Here is a 26,175-nt window from a genome sequence, read left to right on the forward strand (position 1 = left end):
ATACTCTTTTTTTTTTCCTATATATGTGGTACTGAGGAATCGAACCCAGGTCTTCATAATGCTAGGCAAGCACTCTACCACTAGGCCAAACTCCCAACCTTCTCCCTCAACATACTCTTAACAATATGATAAATATTTTTGGTATTTAATGACATCTTCTGCATTATGAATGTCCTAATCACTAATACGGCAAGCTTTTTTTTATCTTAATACTCTTTGAAGGAATCTGAAAAACAAATACATTTATAAAGTTCTTCTAAAGTGGGCATTAAAGAACCAGTATTCTAATATCATTACGAAGGTTAGGCTAAGGTTAGGCTGGGATTCAGGGAAAAGTTTTAAGGTAAAAGCTATATAGCCTTAGCCCTGACCTCTTTACTCATAAAATAATCTGATTAATAATGTCTCAATATTCTCCAGGTATATCTACTAATATGGTAGCCTCTGGCCTCCTGTGACCACTGAATCCTTGAAATGTATAGAAAGTATGGTCTGAATTTTTAATTATATTTCATTTAAATTTAAAACCTGCTTGTTGACTCAGTTACAAGAAATATTTAGTAATGTATGGAAAACACTGGTACATTACTGTCTCTACAGTTTATTTTTCTAAGATCCAAGTGCTACTCACAAAAGTTTAACAGATTTGCTTTAAGTACAAAATAAACAGCATATTTCAGAAGTTAGTTGAAAAAATCTTTTTCAAAATCTCTGAGATTTAGAAAATTAATAGGAAATGATTTTTCCTTGGTATTTTGTGAATGCCTCTATACCTTGTCATAAGTAATGCTGTTATTTTTGTTTAAAAATCATTGCCTTATAAACATTAATATTTTGTGCATGATAAAAAATAAACTACATCATTAAAATGATGCTACCCACTTCTTTTTAAGTAGCTCCCCCCAATTTTTATTTTTTTTAAGATTACTGTGTGGCATATTTCTACTGAATGGGGCCACTCCTCTACAACTGAGATTTCCTACTCTGGACCAGATAGTTTGTTTTTTTTTTGTGTGAGCATAGGGAAATCATTTCACTGTGGCACCTTGGAAACTGTGCAAGTGGCCTCATGAGTTTGCAGATAATGTGTGAATGTAGTTAATATGAGTGTTCGTTCAATACTCTGTATCACTGGGAACAGAGAGGGCTGGAAATTGTCTTGACAGTGTTTTTATCACAACCACTTTGGGGAAATGTGGGGTTCCTTCAAGGTATCCCACAACTCTTGATTTGGCTCTGTTTTCTTTCAATGGCATCTTTTTTGGGAGTAGGCGCAAGGAGTACAGATACTCAGTAGATTGGGCTTTCCTTCTTTCTGCTGTCTCTATCAATAATAAAAGCTAAAAGAAGCCTGTTGCATATTTACCAGCTGTAGTCAAGCCTTGGTTTTTCCCTTGACTTGTCCTTCTGTATAGACATACTTAACAGTGAGGAGTTGTCTGTCCCTTTTACAATGTATAACATTCTTGGTGTCAGTAATTATTCCAAATTATGCCAACTAAAAATGTCCACGTACATTGCTAAATATTCTCTCAAGAGACAGGCTGCTCTGCTTGTCTAGGTTTTAAGATCTATCTTTCCTTCCCACACACACACATATAAAGTAGAATGTATCAAGGACTGACTTCTTCCCAGCTCTAAATGCTTTTATATATATGGCTGCTGTACGTTATCTTTCATTTGAAGACAGATTTCTGTGGTTTAAAAACATAAAACAAAACAAAACAAACATGAAACAAATAGCAAATCAGTAAGGTAAACTCCTAATAATAAAATGGCAAATCAGTAAACTAGTAATAATAAAATATAAACAGTAACAATAGTAAAAATGGTCTTTCAAAGTCACCTAAATTTAAGATGCTAGGCTCTATGTATGTTTGCGTACTGACTTTATCAAGTAGGTATTTTTCACATTGCTGGGAGCAATGTGTTTAAAAATTCATATTGTTTCCATCTGTACTTGTTTCCAAAAAATCATTCCCCTGAGAGGCGAACCCGCTCACTTTTATTATCTATGTCTTAATCCCAAATGCTCAGGTAAGAGAACTTGGTCCCACAAGACTCAATATCTGGTTCAGTCTTCAGTTTGGCCAAGTAGGAGGAACAAAATCAATGGTGATGGGAAAGGATTAGTATGGAGAGAATATTTAAGTATGTACCATAGTGGATATTCATTATAATAACATCTTCCATTCAAAATTGTTTCAAAAATACAAAAACTTAATACACAGTAAGTAGATAGATTTACAATAAAACAGTGGTTGTATTCCAGAGACAGTGACACAGTGGGATTTCATCAATATTTTACATATTTGTACATTATTTGTATTTGTTCAAATACATACTATTTTTATGAGGTATGTGATTTTTTTTTCCTCAAAATTATCTTATGTCTACTGGTTTAATATGTTTTTCAAGTCATGATTTTCAAAGCTATTGTTTCAAATGATGAATATGTAACTAAGACAAAATCTGAACATTTTCCTGTCAATTAAATAACATTAAATATACTAGTAGTATTAGAATCTAACGTAAAATAAGTGTTAACGGATTTTATGATAACATTTAGATCATGGAACTAAATCTGAAGTCTTTAAATAATCAGTTAACTTTCCATTTTACAAAATTCTATTATTTCAGTCATACTTCTTTCTTTGTCTTTATCTTTAGCATATAAGGAAGCGAGCAGACTAGACATTTTGGTGTAGAGCAATAAGCCTGGCTGCTCAGCAAATGAAACTAGGAGGATTACGGTTCAAGGCCAGCCTAGACAAAAAGTTAGGGGAACTCCATCTCAACGGGTTAAGTCTGTTGTGCCTCTGAAATTCCAGATGCTTAGGAGTTATAAGAAAAGGATCATAATCCAAGCTAGCTTTGGTCAAAAAAGAACAAGGTTCTATATGAAAAATAACTAAATTCAAAAAAGACTGCAGTCCTGGCTTAAGAGGTAAGAATGCTTACCTAGCAAGCATGAGGCCCTGAAACCAAATCCCAGTGTCTGTCTGTCTATCTGTCTGTCTGACTCTCTCTTTCACACACACACACACACACACACACACACAGAGTGAACAAAAATTCTGAATTGTTAGTATCTAGGAGTATCATACTGTGAGAAATTAATTTCACCCCAGTGAACTATTTGCCTTTATGTATCTTGTTCTACAGATATCTATTTGTAACTATTTTTCCATATACTTCATGGTAAGAAAATAGTTACATTTCTTTTTTTTTTTTTCTTATTTTAAAAACAAGTTTTCTTCCTAAGTCCCTTCAGTTTCTGATAGGAACACAGCACACAGCTGTGGTTAAGAGCCCAGGCAGCACAAGTGAGAATCCCAGTCCTGCAACATCTACTTCCAGCACCCAGGAAGCCACTGAACATCTGCTCACTCTCATTTCCTCTGTAAGTCATGAGATAGCAATAGCATGTACATCACAAGATAAAACAAGTATTTTACTTATACCCAGACTACTGAAACACACGCATATTACAATTCTCTAGAGACATTTAAATATATTTACTTACTCAAAAAAATTAGTCAACATGAGTTAAAATTTTAGACTTTACATGGAAATTATTTTATTTGTAATTTACTGAGTCAAATGCATCTCATCAATCTTTATGATAAAATATTGATTTAAAACTGCATAACAAAAAACTCCCAATTAAATTTTGTTCTTAGTGCTGCTTTCTGATAAATACAGAAAATCAAAATTTTAAACTTAATTTAATATATTATCATTATTTGGAGTGAGGGATGGAGAATGGACAAAGTGTAGCCAGATTGGCTCTAATCTCCTGTCTCAGTCTCCCAGGTAGTAAAATTATAGGAACATATCACCTCACCAATCAAAGATGTATGTGCGTGAGCGCGTGCGCAGGACAGCACTTTACCATTTGAGCATCACATCCAACTTTTACAGTAGTTTATTGGAGATAAATAAAAGTCTTAATAGCCTTTCTTGCCCAGGCTGGCTCCAAAACACAATCCTTGGGTCTCAGCCTCCTGAATAGCTAGGGTTACAGGCACCAGTCATGGGGGCTTAGCAAGATTTTTTTTTAAGTAAACCATATCTGTGGCAATTTATGTGCAAACTATTCTATAGAAGCATACTAAAGTTTTTACATCCAAGATTAAATAAATCCTTTTTTGCAATGAGCAGGATCAACTTATTACAGCGTAATTACAGGGTAATAAGCCTCAACTTATTACAGGGTAAGGCAGAGACTAAAATACAAGAATCATTATAATACAGCATCTCTCTTAGTAAAATCCGAGAGTAGGTATTTTTCCAGGACTCAGCTAACCCTGAGTTTCACAATATTGCTCTTCCTTGGTAACTTCTCTGACTTTGGGCAAGTTACTTCACCAATGTCAATTTCAATTTCTTCTTTCACGAAACATCTAACTCAGAGAATTGCTGTTATAATTATATATGACAGTATATATTTATCACTAGCTTGGTTCAGGATATACAACGAAAACCAATAAACATGCTGCATAGTCCAAACTATAATCTTTGCATCTGCTTTCCAAAACAGATGTACCCACTACTAAAAGTACCACTGGAATGAAATAAAGGCATAATCTTCTTGCTTCTACCTGTCAGTGCTAGGACTACAGGCATGTACAACCCTTGGGGACCTACTAATCTCTCTCTCACGTGCCCCCTCTCTCTCCCTCTCTCTCTCTCTCTCTTTCTCTCTCTCCCTCCTCCCTCACTCCCCCCCCCCCCCCCGCTTCAACTCTGTGCCTGGGTGTTGGCTCCTGAGCACTACCACTTGAGCCATAGCACCAATTCTTCAATTCCTCATCTCCTCAGACAGGCAAAGAAAAGGGTTTAATCTACAGTAATAACAAAGTTATGACTGTCCATTTTTCATAGAAAATCTATTCTAAAAAAAGCCACATGGTTAAAATCAATATGCACTACTCACTCTCATGAAAAGCAGTTACCTGATAAATAGCAGACAACCTAAGCGTAATTTATGTCTGACTATTAAATGTGTTATATATTTATGTATTTACATGCCCATGTCTGGCACACATGCAAGTTCCCTTTACTTTTATATTAAACTCAAAATATCACTGAGTAGAAAATTACCCAGCCTCTTTATCCATAATGCTAACGTTAAAAAAAAAAAAGCAGACAAACCAAGCCCCCTGCTTGTGAACTGCCTTGTCACTCCATACTTACTTCCTATGCACAAGATTAGATTGCTGTAATGAACAATGAGTCTACAAGAAGGAAGCCTTTACTATTAGCTCCCTACCAGACAAAAAGGAACAATCTGTCAAGCAAGAATAGCCCAGAAGATGTGAGTAGAATACTCAGGGAGCATCAAACAAGGCACTCAACTGGTTTGGAACATGCTTAAATTCACACTTTATATGTTTAAGAGATTGGAATCTAGGCTGGGCTTATGTGGTGAAAGTCTGTAAGACTGATGAGCCAAGGTTGGTCAGGGTGAAAACCCTAGACTTTATTTTCTGAAAAACAAACTAAATTATAAAGGGGGGGGAACATGGACAACATAATTTAAGTGATAGAGCACTTGAGAGTTTGACCCTAAGTTCAAACCCCAGTATGAGAGAGAGAGAGAGAGAGAGAGAGAGAGAGAGAGAGAGAGAGAGAGAGAGAGAGAGAGAGAGAGAGAGAGAGAATTAGAGACACTAAGAAAGGCAGAAGCAGAGGAAGAGGGACAGGGAGACAGGGACAAGGAAACTAGAATCTGGTCAAATTCATCAGGAAAATAAATATATTTAATGGCTAGAAGACTGACATTTCCTTTTAGAAGTCAATGAGACTAGATGTTTATACTATATCATAACTATATTCCTACTTCTAGGGGTCAATCCACAAACTGAAATGCTATGCCCACACAAATCCAATGTTTGTAGCAGCCTTCTTGATAATAGAAACAACCAGTCCCATTCACACAATGGAACACCATGCAACAAGAAGGAAAGCACAAACATCACATAAATTAACAAAATTTTAGTTAATAAATCAAAGAAATGCACCTACAAATATATATATATTCTAATATATGTGTATATCTGTATATACACATAGAGAGAGGCATATAGAACATTTTTTTTGCCAGTCCTGGGCTTGAGCTCAGGGCCTAAGCACTGTCCCTGAACTTTTCTCAAGGCTAGAGCTCTACCACTTGAGCCTCAGCACCACTTGTGGCTTTTTTCTATGTATATGGTACCGAGGAATTGAACCCGGGTCTTCGTGCGTGCTAGGCAAGCACTCTACCACTAAGCCAAACTCCCAGCCCCCATGCATAATTTTAATTCTTGTTTGCCATGCAAACTTACAAATCCTAGGTTCTAGGATTTGGGGATACAGACAGCTCTAGATCATTGTTTTGTTACCACACCCAGTCATCAACAGTAGATATATCCACAGTAATTGCTTTTAGGAAACCCTGAAGGACAGCAAAGTCATCAGTCTTATATGAAACCTTACTTGTAGCTGTAACTAGGCACTAAGATACTGAGGAGGAAATGAGAAAATCAACTGAAAATGGAATATGTTAAGGAACTCTAGGGCCACAATACCCAAAGACTCAAAGCAATAAAATGACACAAGATAATGACAGATATTCTGGTTAAGGAGTTATATATCAAGCATTGTAATTTCAGAAAAACTGAAAATCTACTGGAGACTGGAATAGGTGTTTAAGAGGAAGGAATAATCTTAATCCCTTTTAGGAGGAAGTCTTAATGGTATCAGCAGTACATATTTTAAAATGATATGCATTTCAAGTGTAGCATATAGAAAACAAATTTTAATGAAATGGCTACTATTCAGAAAGACAACAATTACTTAACTCAATCTACCTTGGGCTAAATCATTTATCATCTTGAAACTGAAGACAGGAGAAAATATGCTTATCCTCTGGAGGATAACTATAGATTTCAGAGTTTAAAAGCTTAACACAATAACACAGTACTAAATAGATACATATACATAAGAGAATTGCTGACAATATAAATTCAAATGAGTTAGAATCTTCAAATGGCTGAAAAGTTCGTTCTAGCCTAAAATTGTTTTCTCTCTAGACTATGGCACATGTTGAAAATATTAAGTTCGAACTACTACATTCAAAACACATACTCAGAGATTTTCAGTACTAACTGGCTAACACGGAATTTTAGCAACTTAAAGAAACAGCTTTTGCTTTAACACAAGATGACTTCCTTTGTATCACCTACAATATTCAAACATGCCATCCATTTCAGTAAGAATGTGTACTTTATAGTGGGTCTTCACTGATGAGAGGATGAAGGGCTTGCAGTCTTTCAGTGAAGAGACATATATTACATCTGATAAGAGTCATTCATCAAAATTTAGTTTTATATCAGCTAGAGGTATTTTCCTTGCATTTGGAGTGTTAATGTTGTGAAGCTTGTTCATAACCAATTTGAGATTATCATCTATTTCCCGTTTGACTGAAAAGACTTCCTTGACAAGAAGCCATAGACCTTTAGCTATTCTGAGGGAGTTGTATATACAACTACTACTACTTATTGCATGCCAGATTGGCTTTACAATTTGTATTATAAAATAATACTTACCAATGCAGACGTCAATTTTCCCTTTGATAGCAGCTTCATGCAGAGGTGTGTAGTTCCAGTTATCCCTGGCATTTGGATCGGCTCCTTGGCACAGTAACAGACTCACAACCTCAGCATGGCCAAAAGAACAGGCGTTATGAAGCGGGATGAGACCTCCATCATCACGAGCATGGACATTGGCGCCCATCTGCAGTAAGTGCTCTACCACATCCTTTCTCCCAAAACCTAAAGAGAACAGGGGAAATGTAGTGTACACTGAGTCCATTTTATTTTAAAACATCACTGGAAAACCTTTAACAATCTCAATAAGTATGCACTGAAGTACTGCACTCTGCAGTAAAAAGGATGAAGCAAAACAAAAGCACGAGCTCCATTCCAATAGATCTTCCCATGATACAGACTAGAATTCAGAAAGCTTATGCGCTAGTCATTGGCAGTGAATTCAAAAACTTTTCCTTAATCACTTGTTATTTGTGCTACCATTCAAAGCCAAGGAGACAAGACTTCTGCTCAAGGCATTCATTTTCTCTTCAAGTTTCACAAGACAAAGCTGGATGTTCAACAGTCATCTCTGTATTTTCAGAGACAAATATTATTTAAATGGTGCTGACAACTAGATCTAGTACAAATCACAATATGCAATACTGCATTAGAAAATAGGAAAAATGGAATAATAAAGGAAATACATGGTAGTTTGGTTACAGGGGATTCTGAAAAGAAAAAAGATAGCATAATATCTCTTATTGGAACTTGTGGCCAAACTATATGAAATAGGTTGTTCGGTAAAATGATGATGCCTTGGATTGTCTGCCACAGGCAGAGAACTCAAAATTTGGGCATTGGAGATTTCAGAATCAGAACACTGGTAAGAAGTATTATAATTTTCTTACAGAAAAGGACAGGTGAAGATAACAGGTGAAGATAAGATCAGTTAGGTTCTCAACCATAGTACAGACAAATACTTGGTAAAGGTAAATTACACCAAAGAGGACAAACCAAGGAGTGACGGACCAACAACATTAGCCTAAGTCCAATATGTTTAGGGCTAGGATTTAATGAAATCAACACAAGGCAAAAATGGCCACTAATTGTAAAGTAATATTAATGTTAATAACATTATAAACTATATCACAATGGGGTAAAAAAAGGAATCTACACATAAGCACCTGTAAAAAATCATACGTTTATTAATGACTTTTCCCTCTTAGATTCCATGAGATTTTACTGGCTAAATAACATTGCTTCCAAGCTATTAGTTACTAGATAATGTTAACAGAAAACAGCATTAAATAAAACTAAAAGGCAGTAGAAAAGTCATATCTTCCTCTATTTATATATATATATTAAATAAGTGAGAACCATGTAGCAAATAGTAAAGAATGTAGACATTCAGTTCAAGATATGTCCTCCTGTTAACTATAGAAATTCATCCACTTGAGAAAAGCAAAGTAAATAAATGTCTCCAAAGAAAAAGCTATGTATACATGGCTTTTTATCACAGTCTCTATGCACAACTATCCTGCAAATTAAGCAGGTAATTCTGAGTGAAACGAACTAAACTGTTAGTCACTGGAACTACAAGCACAGGGTACATGCTAATGTGATAATCACATGTGATTTTTTTTTAAATACTGGCCAAATTTTATAGATGATGAGTTCTATTTAATTCTATGATTTCAATGCATTTCTTTGCTTTACTATCATGATTCTAATCTTCCACAGCACCACAGGTACTTTCCTAACCCGATATAAAGAACAATATACGATTCTCTTAATGTGTCTGTTGCTAAAGAAAGCACTGATATGTTAGAAGAGGTCAACAGATCAGGCCACTTAGAACCTTTGAGTCATGGTAGAGTTTGGAACTGAGCAAGCAATTGTCAGGTAGCCAATTTGTCTGCTAGCTAATGTGGCCAGAGCCCAGATAACAGCAGAAATTATAAGGTAGGGTCAGAAGGACAGATAAGGTCTTGATTGTCTAGGGCCTTTTGTATCAGGTAGGAACACATTCTGTTCCAACACCCAACACCCAACTACGGGAAGGATTTACTTGTCTTGCACAGCTTGTTTGCAGGAGGCAACCCAGGCTAACTGAGTTGCCTAGCAATGGTTATTAGGAGCCCACGAAGACTCTTTCCACTGACATCCTTGGCACCTGGGTATTCTCTTCCACTTGTTTGTTCACCTCATGCTTATCCTACTTGCTCACACAAGAATAGAACCTAGACATCAGAAATGGAGATGTAACAAGAAGCCTGTGTAGGAGAAAATGGCTTTAAATATTACCCTTTTTATTATTGTTATTATTAACCAGTCCTGGGCTTGAACTCAGCGTTTGAGCACTGCCCTTGGACTTTCTCAAGGCTGGAGCGCTACCACTTGAGCCTCAGCACCATTTCCGGCTTTTTTCTATGTATGTGGTACTGAGGAATTGAACCCTAGTCTTCATGCATGCTAGGCAAGCACTCTACCACTAGGCCAAACTCCTGGCCCCTTTTCATTATTAAAAAAGGAACCGCATCTCTAGATACTTAACACCTATAACTCAGCCAAAAATGTTTATCTGTCCACCTAGAAAAACAGGTTGAAACCTCAAATCTTTTACAGCTGAGAAACTGCCTCAAAAAAAAAATCTAGTATAGTTATTGAAGAATTAAAAGATGAGTTTAGGATGATAGAGTATATGCCAGTTTTGTAAATTATAATTAGAAATTTAGACTTCATTGTAAGTATATGAAAAGCCATTTACAAAGGAAATTATTTGAGTCTTAAAATGATTATTAGTGGGGCCGGGAGTTTGGCCTAGTGGTTAAAGTGCTTGCCTAGCATGCATGAGACCCGGGTTCGATTCCTCGGTACCACATACATAGAAAAAAGCCGGAAGTGATGCTGTGGCTCAAGTGGTAGAGCTCTAGCCTTGAGAAAGTCCAAGGACAGTGCTCAGGCCCTGAGCTCAAGCCCAGGACTGGCAAAAAAAAAAAAAAATGATTATTAGTCACCTATGTAAAGATAAATTGGAGCTGGGTGTGTCTCATGTCTGTAATCCTAGCTACTCAGGAGGCTGAGATCTCAGAATCATAGCTTGAAGCCAGCTTGGGCAGCAAAAGTGTATGAGACTCTCATCTCCAATTAACTATCAAAAAGTCAGAAGTGGAGCTGTGGCACAAGTGGTAAGCAAAAAAAGCTGAGGGACAGAGCACAAACCTTGAATTCTAGCCCTAGGAATGGCACAAAATAAATAAATAATTTGTGGAAATAAAATAAACTGGATCCCGGTGTGGGAGTGCAAATCTCTAACAAGAACTACCGAGACAGAAAATAAGATTGAGAGGTAGAGTTTTCGGTCTTATTGGCTAGATATTACTGTCTCAAAATTAATTGAAATAAATAAACAGAAAAGGATCAAGAGCAAAATCAGAAGACAACAGTTAAAAACTATATCCCATTGCCTGGGCAAGAACTGATGGTGACATGGAAGTGGTCAGTGGCATCTGATGCATCAAGGAAGAGAGAACTGGGGTAGTTCCCAATGCAAGTTGAGTGGACCACAGGACTCTAGCTTGAGCAACTCAGTTTGTGTGTCACTTGCAGAAGGGTCAAGTGAGAGCTATGAAAAGTTCACTTTAATGAATTATTCCTCCCCAACTGCTAAATTAAATGATACAAGTTGCTAAATTTTGACATTTTGTACCCTCTAAACAATCAATAAAAACAATGATACTTTTCCACAAAAAAATTATATATCTTATGTAGAAAGTCTGGTACTATGAGGAAAATAAAAATTTATAACATAGCCTAACTGAATAAACTTAATTTTCCTTATTCTAATGTTAAAAGGTGGACAACAGATATGAGAGGTGCTTAAAACTAGTTTTCCTGAAAAACAGTGACAACTTACTTGGACCCATCAAATAACTAAAAACAGGAGAAAATCCTGGCATTCCAGTGTCCATTTTTTTATGTGTCCTTGCTCTAAGCCATTCTTTCCACAGTGGATTTACAATCACTTTGTGTTCTGGGAAGGATAGGACAAAATCATAACGTCTTTAAGAAAAAGACCCAAACTACCTCAACAGAACACCAGAGCTCCCCAGAACAGGCCACCCAGTAGGCTATGATGACTTGTTTATGCTGATTAGTGATGACAGTAACAGCAACTTCTCTGGAATTCCTCCCAAACTAGAACAGAAATAATCATCAACCATAATAATAACCCACATCTTCCCTCCCTTTTCCCTAGTTCCTGCTTTTTAAAAGCTAAAGCTCATGTCTGAATCGCCAAGTCAGCTGAAGAGAGCTGAAGTACTGTCTTTCCATGGCATTATCTGTGCCATGAAAAAAATCTTTCTCTCTGACCTTCTCATATGGCTTTATTTAGTGTATAGAAGTGAATGGCCAGATTGGATATGTGGAAACCCAAGAAGCCTGGGGTCTACAACTCAAGTTTCATAAAGGCCATTCAAAAATGTTTCATTATTAAATATAGGTCATTGGTATATATTGCCAAGTCTATGTGCAGAAACAGAAAGTTGTTTCACATACGTTCAGCATTTTTGATATGCTTAAAAATTAAAGCTTCAAAGAAACAAGCTTGGCAAATACTAAAATTTATAATTCAAAAAAAAGCTTATTAAGTGTGACTTTCAAAATATAGTAAAATGAGGAAAACCTAAGATCTTGAGAGTGTTTGAATTTGGTATGGTAGCAAAGTCACTGTTAAAAGTATTTCTCCCAGGGGCCGGGAGTTTGGCCTAGTGGTAGAGTGCTTGCCTAGTATGCATGAAGACCCGCGTTTGATTCCTTGGTACCACATACATAGAAAAAAAGCCAGAAGTGGTACTGTGGCTCAAGTGGTAGAGCCCTAGCCTTGAGAAAATCCAGACAGTGCTCAGGCCCTGAGCCCAAGCCCAGGACTGGCCAAAAAAAAAAAAAAGGTATTTCTCCCAATTGAACTGCCATCAATGATACATTCATTTTATATCACAGTGAAAAACCTTATGCATACACACAGCCCTATCCAGGTAACCAGGAAGAGATTTCTGCTGCTTTGTAACAAATGGTCTGTGATAAACTTCAATTTAATATTCAGTCATAAACTGCTTCTTTTTCCATTTCAATTGTAACCATAATAGATTTTAATCATTAGACATTAGTTTCTGACCCTTTAATTGGAAGTCAGTCACAAAGGGAAATATATTTCCTATTGTTTTGAAAGTAATTTTAGGAAATAAACTACAAAATGATTTCAGTGATGTTGCATAGATTTATCAGTTGTCAAAGGCAGGCAGGAACTAATTTTTCTATTTTATATAACTTGATTTAGAAAAAGGAAAACATTTATGGTTAGGTAAAAGAAAAATATTTAATCAAGTACTATAAATAAAGAATGTGCCATCACTAAAACCTGGAGAAATCACCAGAAGCGAAAGGGGTAGCAAAGAAAACCCTAGATTCCAGTTTAAAAATAAACAAACATAGCCCGTCACTGGTGGTTCACACCTAAAATCTGAGCCGCTCAGGACAATGAGATCTGAGGATAGCAATCTGAAGACAGCCAGGGTAGGAAAGTCCATAAGTCCATGTCTTATTTCCAACAAACTACCAAAAAGTAAAAAGTGGTGCTGTGGCTCCAAATGGTAGAGTGCTAACCTTGAGCAAAAACCCCTCAAAGACAGTGCCCAGGGCCTTTGTTCAAGTCCTTGGTCTGGCACAAAAGTAAATAAGCAAACAAACATGAAAGCACTGCAAGAAATTATTTCTTAGATAGAAAAAAATAAAGGCTGGATTTCATTGTGAAAAAAAAGATTAGCACAATAGCAAAAGATTAGGTATTCTCAACAGGGATAAACAGCTTTCAAAACCTCAACTTTGCTTCATTGTCTCCTTCCCTATTGTACAAACAGAATCCCCTGCCCAGTTCTAGCTAAAGAATAAGGGAATAACATCAAGCTAAAACACTGAGAAGGTGTTTGGGGAGCACAGTACAGGTTGGCTACAAACTGGGTAACTGCAATGAAAGTAACAGCACCTGGAAGAAAAGGGCTGGGAAAACTCTGTGCAAGGATAAAGGTGTGCAACAATCAAAATTCCAGTGACTCTTTACTATGAGGTATGCCTATTTTTCCCAAGCTTACACAAAGAATAAAACCTAGAACAAAGGGTTATAACCACCTACCCCCAAATGTAAGCCCATAAGGAACTCTGACACAAGGTACTTGAAAGGGATAAACAGAATAAGAGACTGGAGAGAAATGGAAGATGTAAACGTAATAACAGGACCTCTCATAATTAATGGAAGATACACTATTTCAGGTTATATGAATCTGTGGAATGCTAAACAGAATTTACACACACTTGGTAAAATCTAACAATATCAAAGGCAAAGAAAGTTTTAAATACTTCAGAAAAAAAAACATAGCCTGCTATATGTAAAAAAAAAGCACATATATGTTTAATTTCATCTTTGCAAGGATTATAATAAGCACAGAAAATATAAACTATAAAAAACAACAAAAAAGATAATCACAGTTGGAAATACCAATTGTTAAAGAGAAATCAATGCTTTCAAATATACAAATTAAAAAACTAAGAAATGTGTATTGAATGATGTCAGATGTAGGAATGAATGTTGAATATCTAGAACTCATATCAGTGAATACATAAAAACCATCCAAATGTTCATCTATAAAAAAATTAGAATTCAATACAACGATGAAAATAAACTATAACTACATGAATGTCACAACAAAATAGTAACAAATATTTAATACCAAAAACAGAAAAAATATAATGTAACCCTTCTATTAATTACAATAAAAAATAAAAATAAAAAATACAACAGCAAAAAAAAACCGTACTCACTAGTCACTAATTGTGACTTTGTCTTTTTTCATTAAAACAGATTTTTTTCAATATATATAAACATCATATTGTTTTTTAATAAATACACCAATAATACAAAAATGATACACCTTGGGGCTTGTGAATGGCTGATTCTTAATTCTTGGGGCTTGTGAATGAATGTTCTGATTCTTTATTTAGGTTCTGGTCACATCATGTGTATTCACTTTGTGAGACATGGTTTGTAGACTTCATTTTGGAGATACTGGGATTTGATACTGGGCTATGCATTTGTTAGACAGATGCTCTAGAACTTGAGTCAAGGCCACAGAACTGATTTGTTGCACATTTTTGTATACATGACAAATTTCATAAAAGAAGCTATGGCTGATAGTTATGTTTTGAATATGAAAAGTCAACCTTTTAGGGAAGCAAGTTTATAGTAAGATATAAACTTACATAAAAAGTCTAGGATTATATGTGGAGCATTGTCATAAAACTTGCAGCAATTACACTTAGTTCATTTTGGATTCAGAATCAAGGTCTTATAAACCATTCCAATTTCACAAATACCAAACCAGTTTTTCCTTATACATTAAAAAAAAAATTTCCTTTTAAGCTTATAATTAACAACAACTGTCAAAATACTTTCAATATCATAAAATTGCATAAATATTAAATGTATTAATCCCGCTAGACTTAAGAGACTTCACTAGGCTTGATGTGTCCTCAAGTAATGATTCCTACCTGATTGTGCACCTGTAGTATCTCCAAAACAGACTTTTATCTCCAAAACAAAATGGTTCAGAATTAAGATTCATTGCTGTCAGAAAGTAACAGTACTCAGGCTTTATTAAAAATTCTAATTATCATGCTTCATTATAAGGAGAATGCTAGGGTTGTGGTCCAGCCCACTGTTTTTGGCAAATCCTCCAGGTAAGTACTATGCAAAGACTATGGCTATACTGCTTCAAGTCGTTTATGATTTACAGAGAGGCTTACATTAAAATGCAGTACTCAGCTTGGCACTTGTGGCTCACACTTATAATCCTATCTACTCAAGAGGCTGAGATCTGAGATCATATTTTGAAGCCAGCAGGAGGAAGGAAGTCCCTGAGACTCTTATCTCCAATCAACTACCAAAAAAAAAAAAAGCCAGAAATGGAGCTTTTGCAAGATCAGGGATAGGGCCCAGGCCTCAGCAAGGGGGGAAAAAAATGGCATTCAAATATAAAAGAAAGTCCATGCCTTCCATCATTCCATTAGATCCTCAAAAGCCTGATAACAAAATGGTCTCAAAATTCAAAGGTGGTATCCCTGGTAATTCAGATAAGCCAAAAAATTTTCACATGTTCCAATTGAGGGAAAAAATTAAATTCTTAATAAGTAGTGAGATGAAAAAGACTACATTCCCATAGTGTTTACTATAGTATGCTATTCTAATGATTCTATATCATTGTTATTAATCACTTAATGTAAAATAAACAGTATAAACGAAATGATAGGTGTGCATACATGCAAGAAAAACATTTCTAGAACCACTGATAGCTACTCAAAGGGGGTTGAGATCAGAAGGACAGAGTTTAAAGCCAACCCAGGAAAGGAAAGTCAGTGAGACACTTATCTCCAATTAACAAAAAGAAAAAAGTAGAAGTGGAACAATGGCTCAAGAGGTAGAATGCTAGCTTTGAGCAGAAGAAGCAAAAAGAGGGACAGTGCCAGAAAAGGGCTAGAGTACTTTCAGAAATGTGGGAATTGATAGAAGAAACAAAAAGGATATTGTCAACATTACTGAAACTTATTTTCCATATTTCACATTAGTAATATTAACAACAGGTTCTCTCTAAAACAACAGAGACCAAGATACCAGCTATGATTATCTCCATCTATTTTTCATTTAAATTGTGACAATATATTCTTAAATTTTACCATCTTAACCATTTTAAGTATACAATTCAGTACCATATGCTTTCGAACTGCTGTGACTCCCATATATTTTATGTACTGTGCTTCCACGAATCATAATATATAGAAAACTTTTATCTTCAAGATTTTCTCAATATTTTAAGCAGTCTTAAACACTAGCTAAAATATCCTTCTTCTAAATATGAAGCTCCTTAAAGATTACAATCACATTTTATATTTTCAAAGTAAATAAACATTGGTTCTCCAATATTATAATATTTACAAATGTTGCTATGGTGTACTTGGCAAGTTCTACCTCAAATGCCTAGAAAAGGGTTAGAGAGAACATGCCTCAAATTATTACTGTATGCCTTAAATGAGTAAGATTAAAGAATTTTGTTTACTTTGCTTGCTTGTACAATTACTTGTATCATCAGAAAACCAATTTGGGAAAGCATAACTGTGAAATGACAGAATAAATCAAACTACAGACTTTTGTCCTCATTGCTGCCAACTTCCAAGTGAGCAGCTCAGGTCAAAAACATTTTGTAAAACAACCAAATCTGGATTTCAATGTGTTCTAACACTGAACTACTCTATGACCTTTTTCCTTAATAATAAAGAGGTGAATCAATATATAAAAATTGTTATATATTAAAAAAATCAGAAACCAGAAGTGTTAACTTAAAAGCTTACTGATTAAAATATGTATGGAATATCTATAGGTTTTCATAAGATTTCAATAGACTATAGTTATACTATTTGATTGATAATTTTTGTGGGTATTATTTTGAGAGGAAAGGATAATTAAGTTTTTTTATTGTTTTCTCTAAATATTAGTTCAAAAGAAATCTTTTATTCTATGCCTGAAGCTCTGGGTTCAATCCCTCAGTGCCACATAAAAAGAAAAAGCTGGCACTGTGGCTCAAGTGATAGAGTGCTAACCTTGAGTAAAAGAAGCTCAGGAGCAGTACCCAGGCCCAGAGTTCAAGCCCCAGAACTGACACAAAAAAAAAAAAACCAGAGAGAGACAAAGAGCAGAGACAGAGACAGAGAGAGACCTTTTGTTCTAAATGAAAGTAGTTCTGCAAAGAAGAAACATAAAGACATTTTAAAAAATAGCTAAAATGTAGTCATTAACTTCAATACTATGTTATGTGTTTCTAAGAAAAGAAAACACACACACATACACACAAACACAAAAAAAGCCAAGTGTTGGCTCAAGCCTGAAATACTAGCTACTCAGAAGGTTGAGATCTGAGGATTATGGTTCAAAGCCAACCTAGGCAGGAAAGTCCCTGTGAGACTCTTTTTATCTCCAATTAACCACTAGAAAACTAGAAGTGGAGCTGTGGCTCAAAGTGGTAGAGTAATAACCTTGATGAGTAAAAAAACTCAGGGAGAGCACCCTGAGTTCAAGCCCCAAGTTCAAGCCCCATAACTCACCAAAAAAATAAATTTCCATACTCAACATGAGAAGACCTAATACACTGTGGAAAGAACACACATAAACCATTAACAAGGTGGAGAGGAACTCACTAACAAAATGGCTCCCCGAAGATATCAGAATCTGATTTTTTTTTTCAAAACCTCCAGGTACACATTTGTACCATAGATAGCTTTTCAAATACATTACAATTAACTGTGTGTTGGGATATTTCCTTTAAACTGTAACTGATGCTATGAAGACACTAAAGATTTCTTAAAGAATTGGTAAATTTAAAACTCCTTTAATTTTTTTTAACCAGTTTGGACTTGTAAAAGAGAAATCCATCTGAGAATTATCAAATCTTTCTTAACTTTTAAAATATATCTGTCTTGGAACAGTTACAAGTCCAGAAAACGAAGGAACAGCTGTCACCAATTAGAGGTTTAGATTGGTACACCAAGAGGTTAAAAACTCTACATGTCTTTATTTCTCCTTTTCCTACAATCGAAGAAAGAAAAAATTAAGGCTAATTTCTTTCAGTGACTCATGCCTGCAATCCTAGCGACTCAGGAGGCTTAGATGTGAGGATTCAGGCTTAAAGCCAACCTGGGCAGAAAAGCCCATGAGACCCTTATCTCCAATAAGTTACCCAGAATAAGCTGCTAGAGGACTAGCCTTGAGCACAAATTGGCTCAGTGACAGCACTCAATCAAGGCCCTGAGTTCAAGCCCCAGGACTGAGGGGAAAAAAACTCAAGAAAAAAAAAACTTTGAGGTCATGCTACTTGAATTCCATCAACAGATACCTGAACAAACAGGCAAAACAGGTTTCCACCAAAGAACCTGGCAACTCACTAAGGGGAAAAGCCTTTTCAGTGAAAAACACACAAAAACAAACTTTCTTCTATCACTTGAAAGCAAAATAATTTTTAAAAATTAGTTATCTTGAACACCTAAGGCTCAATAAATCTGGAAAGACTGAAATCGCTTAATATATCTCTTCTTACCACAGTAAAATTAAACTATACATCAATAATAACATATCTGGAAACCCCCAAAATTTAAAAATTAAACACACTTGGGGCCAGGAGTTTGGCCTAGTGGTAGAGTGCTTGCCTAGCATGCACGAAGATCCAGGTTCAATTCCTCGGTACCACATACATAGAAAAAAAGCCAGAAGTGGTGCTGAGACTCAAGTGGTAGAGCTTTAGCCTTGAAAAAGCCCAAGGGCAGTTCTCAGGCCCTGAGTCCAAGCCCCAAATGGCAAAAAAAAAAAAAAATTAAACACACTTCAGTAAAATTCTTTACAGGCTAAGAAAGAAATCACAAAGGAAATTAGAAAACACTTCAAACCAAATGATAATTGAAACACAACACCTTAAAAATCAGCCTAGATTTAGAGAGAAACTTACACTTTAAACTCAAGTCTAGAAATTAATGATCTGTAGTTTTCCTAAAGAAGCTGTAAGAGGCTGGGTTAAGAATGCTAGGTTAAGAAAAGAATGTTTACCTGACAGTAGTCCCACATAGTTATAATGCTGAAAAACTCCACTAGTGACACCATAGCCCCAGCACAACACATTACTATTCCTGGGTTTGTAGAGATGTTGCTATAAACAAAACCTAGTCCAATAAAACTGGAGCGATTACAACTGTGAACAGGATAGAGGATCTGATAAGGATCATAAGTTACTAGATTCTTGACATTAACTACACTATGTTTTTGATCATTTTTTTTAGAAGATATTACCTATTTTACATAAGTTAATTAGAACCCAGTCTTAGGCAGGGCCTTTGGAAGATATTCCAGAAAGAACTGCTAATCACAAGAGAGCTTTGATACTGCCCCTGAAGACCTTTGAACAGTACATCAAAGATAGTGTAAGCAGACTCTGCCGTTCACTTCTCAAAACCTAATCTTAGATAAACAAGTGACTGGGTATGGCTTGAGGATTCCCTCCCCTTGAGTTTGGGCTGTACCTACTGATTCCTTCTAACGAAAAGACAAAAGTAATGTGATAAAACTTTCTAAAAGATTCTGAGTTCCATTTTGTTCACCTTGCCTTGCTTCTCAATTGAAAGTCAACTTTGAAGTCAACTTTCATGGTGTGAACTGCCCTAAACAGAGGCAGATCTCAGTTCATCACTTTCAAAGAACTGTCCCTTGCTAAGTTTATAGCATATTCATCAGATGAAATCTCTTCTATAATGACTGGAAACTACTAATCCAAGTTACATGTACAAAATCTTACAGAAAAAAGTACAAGTATTCCATTTATAGGAACTTCTAAATAGGTAGATTTTGCTCCATACGAGTAGTTGAGGCAGGAGCAGAAACAAGGATCAGGTAGGGCATGAGAGACTGTCGAGGTTATGATTTTCTATAGTGGTTTGACTTATATGTTTTGCATATGTGTTTGCATTTGTCAAAACTCAGTGAATATATCTGCATGACTTTCATTGATCAAATCTTTAAAAACTGAACTCTAAATAATGATATGCATATTCAGAGCAGCTACATAGGTATATATAATTAACATGGACATGCACTTAAAGACTGACAGATTAATATACAATAACAGAAATTCTACAATATTATAGTTATTCCTCTACTGTTTAACAGTTGGCTTGTTACCAACTTTTTATTGGAAATATATGTATATAATACCTCACAAATAGAAAATTTATTCTGTAAATCATTCACTTCCCATGAATATCCTTAAAGCAAAACAAAGAGACACCACACATAGTTCTAAGCAGAAGTTCTATGTCAGTTTAAAATAAATTCCTTAAAGAAAGTGTAAAGTTTAAGAAAACACTAAGTAATCATTATTTGAAAGGCAGAAATGGGAGGATCATAGATAGAGGCAAAAAGGCAAAAAGGTCCTTTTCAACAAACAAGGCAAGTACTGTGGCAGACACCGGCAATCCTAGCTGTGTGGGGACGGAGAGGGGGCGGTGGAGGAATCACTGAGACTAAGCCAAAAAAGTCAAGACCTATAGGAAAAATAAAACAAAGGAATGTGTTTCAAGTGGCAGAGCACTTGCTTAGCAAGCAAAAGGCCCACAGTACAAACACCAGAATCATCCCCCCAAAAAGTTTTAAAAACACAAAGTAAACCATTTGCAATCAGCAATTTTAAGTCTAGAAAGAAATTCCTTTTCTTCTATTACCCAATTAGACCCTTCAACCCAAAGCAGAACATGGGCTTCAAAGGATTACCAAGGAGACATGCAAAGTGGTGTAGGCAATAAAGCAGGGGCCTGAGGCAAAAAGATTGAATGTTCAAAGACAGGATGGATGCCTGCCCCCCAAAAGAGGAAAAGATGTAAAAGAAGGAAGAAGTTCTTGTCAAAGTATAAAAAGCTCAAAAAGATTCCCACTCTAGAACTCCTTTTCTTTTCCTCTGACAGGCAACAGTCTAGAAATACTCTGATAGTAGATACTATCTAAATCAAAAGAAAACAAAATTACCATCTAAATTTCATTAGTTCTCATAGTAAAATAACTTGTATTTCATATTTTAAGTAATATTAACCACAAGGAATACTATTTCAACATTTCTTCAACTTAAATTACTATGAAATCTCAGAATGTTTGTGAAAGCCTTGTCAAAAAAAATTCTCAGGGGGCTGGGAGTTTGGCCTAGTGGTAGAGTGCTTGCCTAGCATGCATGATGACCCAGGTTCGATTCCTCGGTACCACATACATAGAAAAAAAGCTGGAGGTGGTGCTGATGCTCAAGTGGTAGAGCTCTAGCCTTGAGAAAGCCCAAGGACAGCACTCAGTCCTGAGCTTGAGTGCAAAGACTATTAACCATCAATTAACTAGCAAAAAGCTGAACGTAGGGATATGGCTCAGGTGGGAAAGCACCAGACTTGAGCAGAAAAGGCCAAGCAAAAGTGTGAAGCCCTAAGTTTAAGCCCCACATGCTCGTGGCACGCGCACACGCACACACTCTGAATCATTAGATAAATTAGAAACAGTAGTTTGGAAGGTGTTAGTATTTTGAGAATTTATGTCAGCTTCAGAAAATGAAGATTATGTTCTAATTGTGGTTGGGATGATTCCAAAAAATATTGTTGTTTTACAATTCTGCTGGAAAGAAATGAGTTCCTATTATGGTAATAAAAATAAAGTTAAAGGGGGAAGAGGAAAAAGTGGGAGAAATTGAGGGAGAGGGTAACGATGTTTAAGAAGAAATGCCCTCATTAGCTGACTTACGTAACTGTTATCCCTCTGTACATCACCTTTACAACAAAATTTAAATTTTAAAAAGGCAAAATGATTTTAAACATGGCTTATCATTCCTAGGGTGATTAAAATAGTTTCATTACATGATATAGAACTGTAAACTCATTTGTAAATAGAAGTAAATGAATTAGGTGTTATTACTCCTCCTATCATTTGCTTGGTAGCTTAGTCTCATGTCCTTCAAATCATGCTTTTAAAAAAAGAAAATTTTTGAGAAAGACCTTCTAACTGATCCAAACCCAAAATAACAAGCCCTGTGACATAGTCCAAAAGAAAAAAATAAAATGTATCTTGCCATCACTCAAGTATACATGTTCAGTAGAGTCCTATTATTGTTCTTTAAACTTCCCTAAAGTTAAGAACTATCTGACATTCAAAAATTGTGCCCTTTTTTTTTAGCACATACTCTATAAGCAGTAAGAAATTTATGGAACTGAACTAGAAATTTTAAATCTTTTATTCCACAGACTTACCAATTTCCTATCTTCGATACAGGCTATTCCAACCAACAGCATAACCAACTAATAGCTAACTAAAAAAATTACTTTAAACTACTCAGCCTACACATAATAGAAACAAGCTTTCATAAGGCTTTATATTATGCACACAAACATGAAAGTGGGATAAAGTGAGTACAAAATGTTCTGTTTCTATGTCATTGGAAATTTTATAATTTTATAATTTTCTCTGAGCTAATTTTTTTCTGAAAAAGGGGGATCTCTATAACATAATTATAATTTTACTGTTTATCTGGGTCCACAGAAAACTCTAGAACAGAAATGAAAGTAATGTAGCAAAGAGAAGATGTGATCTGGAAGACAAGACCTATTTTATGTCTGACTTATCCTAAACAAATCTATTAATACAGCAGTAACTTATTAGTTACACTTGTTAGTGATCACTTAAAAAGAAATCTGATAAAAAATGGCCAGATACATAAAGTGATATAGGAAACACTATGCAAAAGTAAGTAACTTTGGTTGATTCACAAAATTAAGACCTGAACTTTTCATTTAGCTTAAAAAAGCTGGGTGCGGTAACCCCCACCTGTGATTTCAGCACTAGGGAGGCTGAGGCAGGAAGATCTAGTTTGAAGCCCAGCTTGGCCTGCATTATGAACTTCTGTCTAAAAAAAGAAAAAAAGACACCCAAAGCCCCTGAATGAATGGACATCAGTATATCAGTTACCCAAATGTTCTGACTCAATTCATTACGTTTCTAACAATGGTGCCTGTATATCAAGAATGGACCCAGTGACCTAATAATGACTTCCTGTTTTATACCACCAGTCATGACTCATTAATGGATTAAAAATAGCATTTGCTTAAAAATGAAGTGGAATATGGCATAAAATATCAGAATATAACACATGTGTGAGGAAAAATACAATACCTCAAACTTGTGATTTGGTTATGTGTATGTGACAATGCAAACTGTATTTTTAGGCATGATCTACAGTAAGAAATATGTGAAAGCAATTCCTGTCCACAGGCTCCTTAATTACTTACCCTCCCACCCCCAAACGGTGTACTATAATTACTCACAATGCAAAGTGACCTTAACCCAGGAATAAATCATCCAAGTTTAAGCTTGACTTCACAAGTTTTCAAATGAAACTGCCTGAATCCCCATCTCTTTCTACTACTTTCTGATTGACTCTGCACTTAGCTAAACAGTACGCATCTAACCTTTTCTGCAAAATGAGGTTAGTGTCTTCTAATTTGGATAAAAACTAAATAGTATGTAAAGTTCTGAACATGGTTTACTATAAACAAACAATGTGTGGCAAGAAACCTGACAGAGTATCTATCTGTATGCATGTGTGTGTATCTTTCTATTTTAATTTTTTTTTAAAAAATATATATATACATTATAAAGTACACACAGGTAATGTTTCTAGTATTACCTTTATTTTTAAAAAATCAATAGGACATCATTGAGCTGTGAGATTACTTCTTTTAATCTACATTTCTCTGTTTTGTTTATTTTCCAATGGCAATTCCAGGGGTTATAATTTCTTATTCATTTAGGTGCCAAGCAACTCTTGATCAGGTCACTCCTTTCATCATTCTTCTGTCCCCTCCCTCTCCCTTCTTCCCTCCCCAAGTCACTCTGCAATGTAAACAAATATTAGTTGTTTCTGAAAGTCAGTCATCTACCTGCTTAAAAAAAGATAGACAAAGGCAACTGTGGGGTAGGGTACAGAGTTTAGGGATTTACACTTAATTCTTTGGGCAGAACTAAGTTGCCAGAAAGTTGGACCTTAGTCTACCACCTGTGCCCAGGAGAAAACTAAGGAACTGAGTTGAGGTGAATAAACTGCAACAACAGTGCCCACAACCTGAAGCCTGTTTTCTTTCCCTTGTGGAAATGCATCCAAAATGCTTCTCCTAGTTGTTGCATAAAGGCCTCCCTTGGTGTCCCCAACTAGAATGTACACTTGTGGCTTCCACTCCACCTATGGCTTCCATTGTGTTAGTAAGACTGCGCTTAAACATTTAAACACTTGTTGCGTTAAACTTACTTTGGACTACCGCCATGGGACGTTAACTTTGTGGAAAACAAACTGGCGCACGAAGGACAAAATTACTCTAACGCTACCCAAACCGAGCGTGTTCCCTGCACACGCAGAAGTGAAAAACAAAACAACAAAAAAAAAGGTGATCCGTATCCAGAGACTATCCCGACACAGGGAGTTTGTAAGTAAGCATCAGTGTGCAAACACTGAAGAATGGATTCACATGCACCCCCCCCCGTTTCCACGCCCCCACCACCACTCAGAAAGTAACCTCTGGTCTCCCGACCAGTGGTTACAGAACCATAGCCACGCCCCCATTTTGTCCCATCATAATAACTACTTTTCCTCATCCGACCACCCGCTCCCCTCCCCAACAACCCTCCCCCCCCCAAAAAAAAAAACCCTCTTAATAAAGCCGTGGGTCTCTGACCTGCCGCGAAGTGTAGGGGAGAAGACTTCCGGCCGGCCATGTCCTTAGCGTTCACGTTCGCGGCGTCCACCAGCCTCTTCACCCGGGACACGTCCCCATTGCGGCAGGCCTCCAGCAGTTCCCGAAGCGCCCCGCTCACTGCTGGGACCCCAGTCCCGGGTACTGAGGCCCCAGGTCCCAAAGTTGTGGTGGCGCTAACTCCAGCCGCTTCGGGGCTTTCGGCCAAACTCGATCCAGGGGACGACGGAGAGGAAGATGAGGAAGAAGTCGGAGAAGAGGAAGAGGATGGTGAATTGTTGCTGCCACCGCCGGCTGGGTTAGGAGCGACTCCGACGGTAGATGAAACGGACGCCACTGGGACCACGGTGACGGCGGACACCGGACAGACGGCGCTGCTGGTGCCGCTGCAACAGCTGGTGCTGTCAACCGGGTCGGGAGATCGGGGCCTGTCCGGAGGTTCCCGACTGCCATCCCCCTCCGGCAGCGCTAGGCCGTGCCGCGGGGAAGCGAAGGGGACCAGGCCACCAGCCGTAGGCGAGGCTGGGGTGGTCCCCGGGGCCAGGCCGGGACTGAGAGGTGGGGGAGGTGGCGGCGGCGGCGCCGAAGCCCCTGGGGCGGGCTGGAGCTGTTGCTGATGATGGTGGTGATGATGCTGAGAGCGACGCGACGCCGCCATCTTCAGACTCCCCCAGCACTGTCACTGCGGCAACGGCCCCACCACCCGCCCCTCACTTCCGGATGATCGGACCAATCCGCATCCGACACACGGGAAATGATACCGACGGAGTGGGCGGAGTTAAAGCGAACGAGGGTGGTATTGGGAGCTCAGAGAGCCGCCAGCGGAGAGGGCGGGGCTTTGTGATGGAGGGGCGGGATCTGTGACTGCCTGGCGGGCCCGCTGGACAGGTTTGAATGCTGAAACCAGCCTCTGCCTGAATTTCTCACTTGGCCATCTACTTCCCTTTCCCGGATGCCTTTCTGTTCCTGAGTCTGTCTGTCTGCCCTACCTTGATCCAAAACCAGCTGTGAAAGTGTAACACATCTGTCAAGTCCTGGTCTGAAAAATGGAACTCTAATGATTGTTACTTAGCTAGATAAAAGTAACGCGTACAAACCGATCTGTCAGTAGTAATGGTTACAAATTAAACCATCTTCTCCCCCTCCCACCCCGCCCCAGTTATTTCTCTAGTTTCTTCTTCTGGTAAGT

General features: G+C 37.1%; 1 protein-coding gene across 1 annotated transcript in view; it reads right to left on the reverse strand.

Moving 5' to 3' along the window:
* Nucleotides 1-25,714, reverse strand: part of Tnks (tankyrase) — a 138,426-nt gene extending 112,712 nt beyond the window's left edge. The window contains exons 1-2 of the mRNA XM_090353971.1: nt 24,969-25,714; nt 7,593-7,817 (exon numbers count right to left, since the gene is read on the reverse strand). Coding sequence (XP_090210097.1) covers nt 7,593-7,817; nt 24,969-25,644 — 901 coding nt within the window. The 5' untranslated portion in view covers nt 25,645-25,714. The remainder of the gene's footprint in view (nt 1-7,592; nt 7,818-24,968) is intronic.
* Nucleotides 25,715-26,175: the final 461 nt, after the last annotated feature.

This window comes from Megascapheus bottae, chromosome 20 (genome assembly GCF_031878675.1).
Source record: "Megascapheus bottae isolate mThoBot1 chromosome 20, mThoBot2.hap1, whole genome shotgun sequence".
Classification (NCBI taxonomy): Eukaryota; Metazoa; Chordata; class Mammalia; order Rodentia; family Geomyidae; genus Megascapheus; species Megascapheus bottae.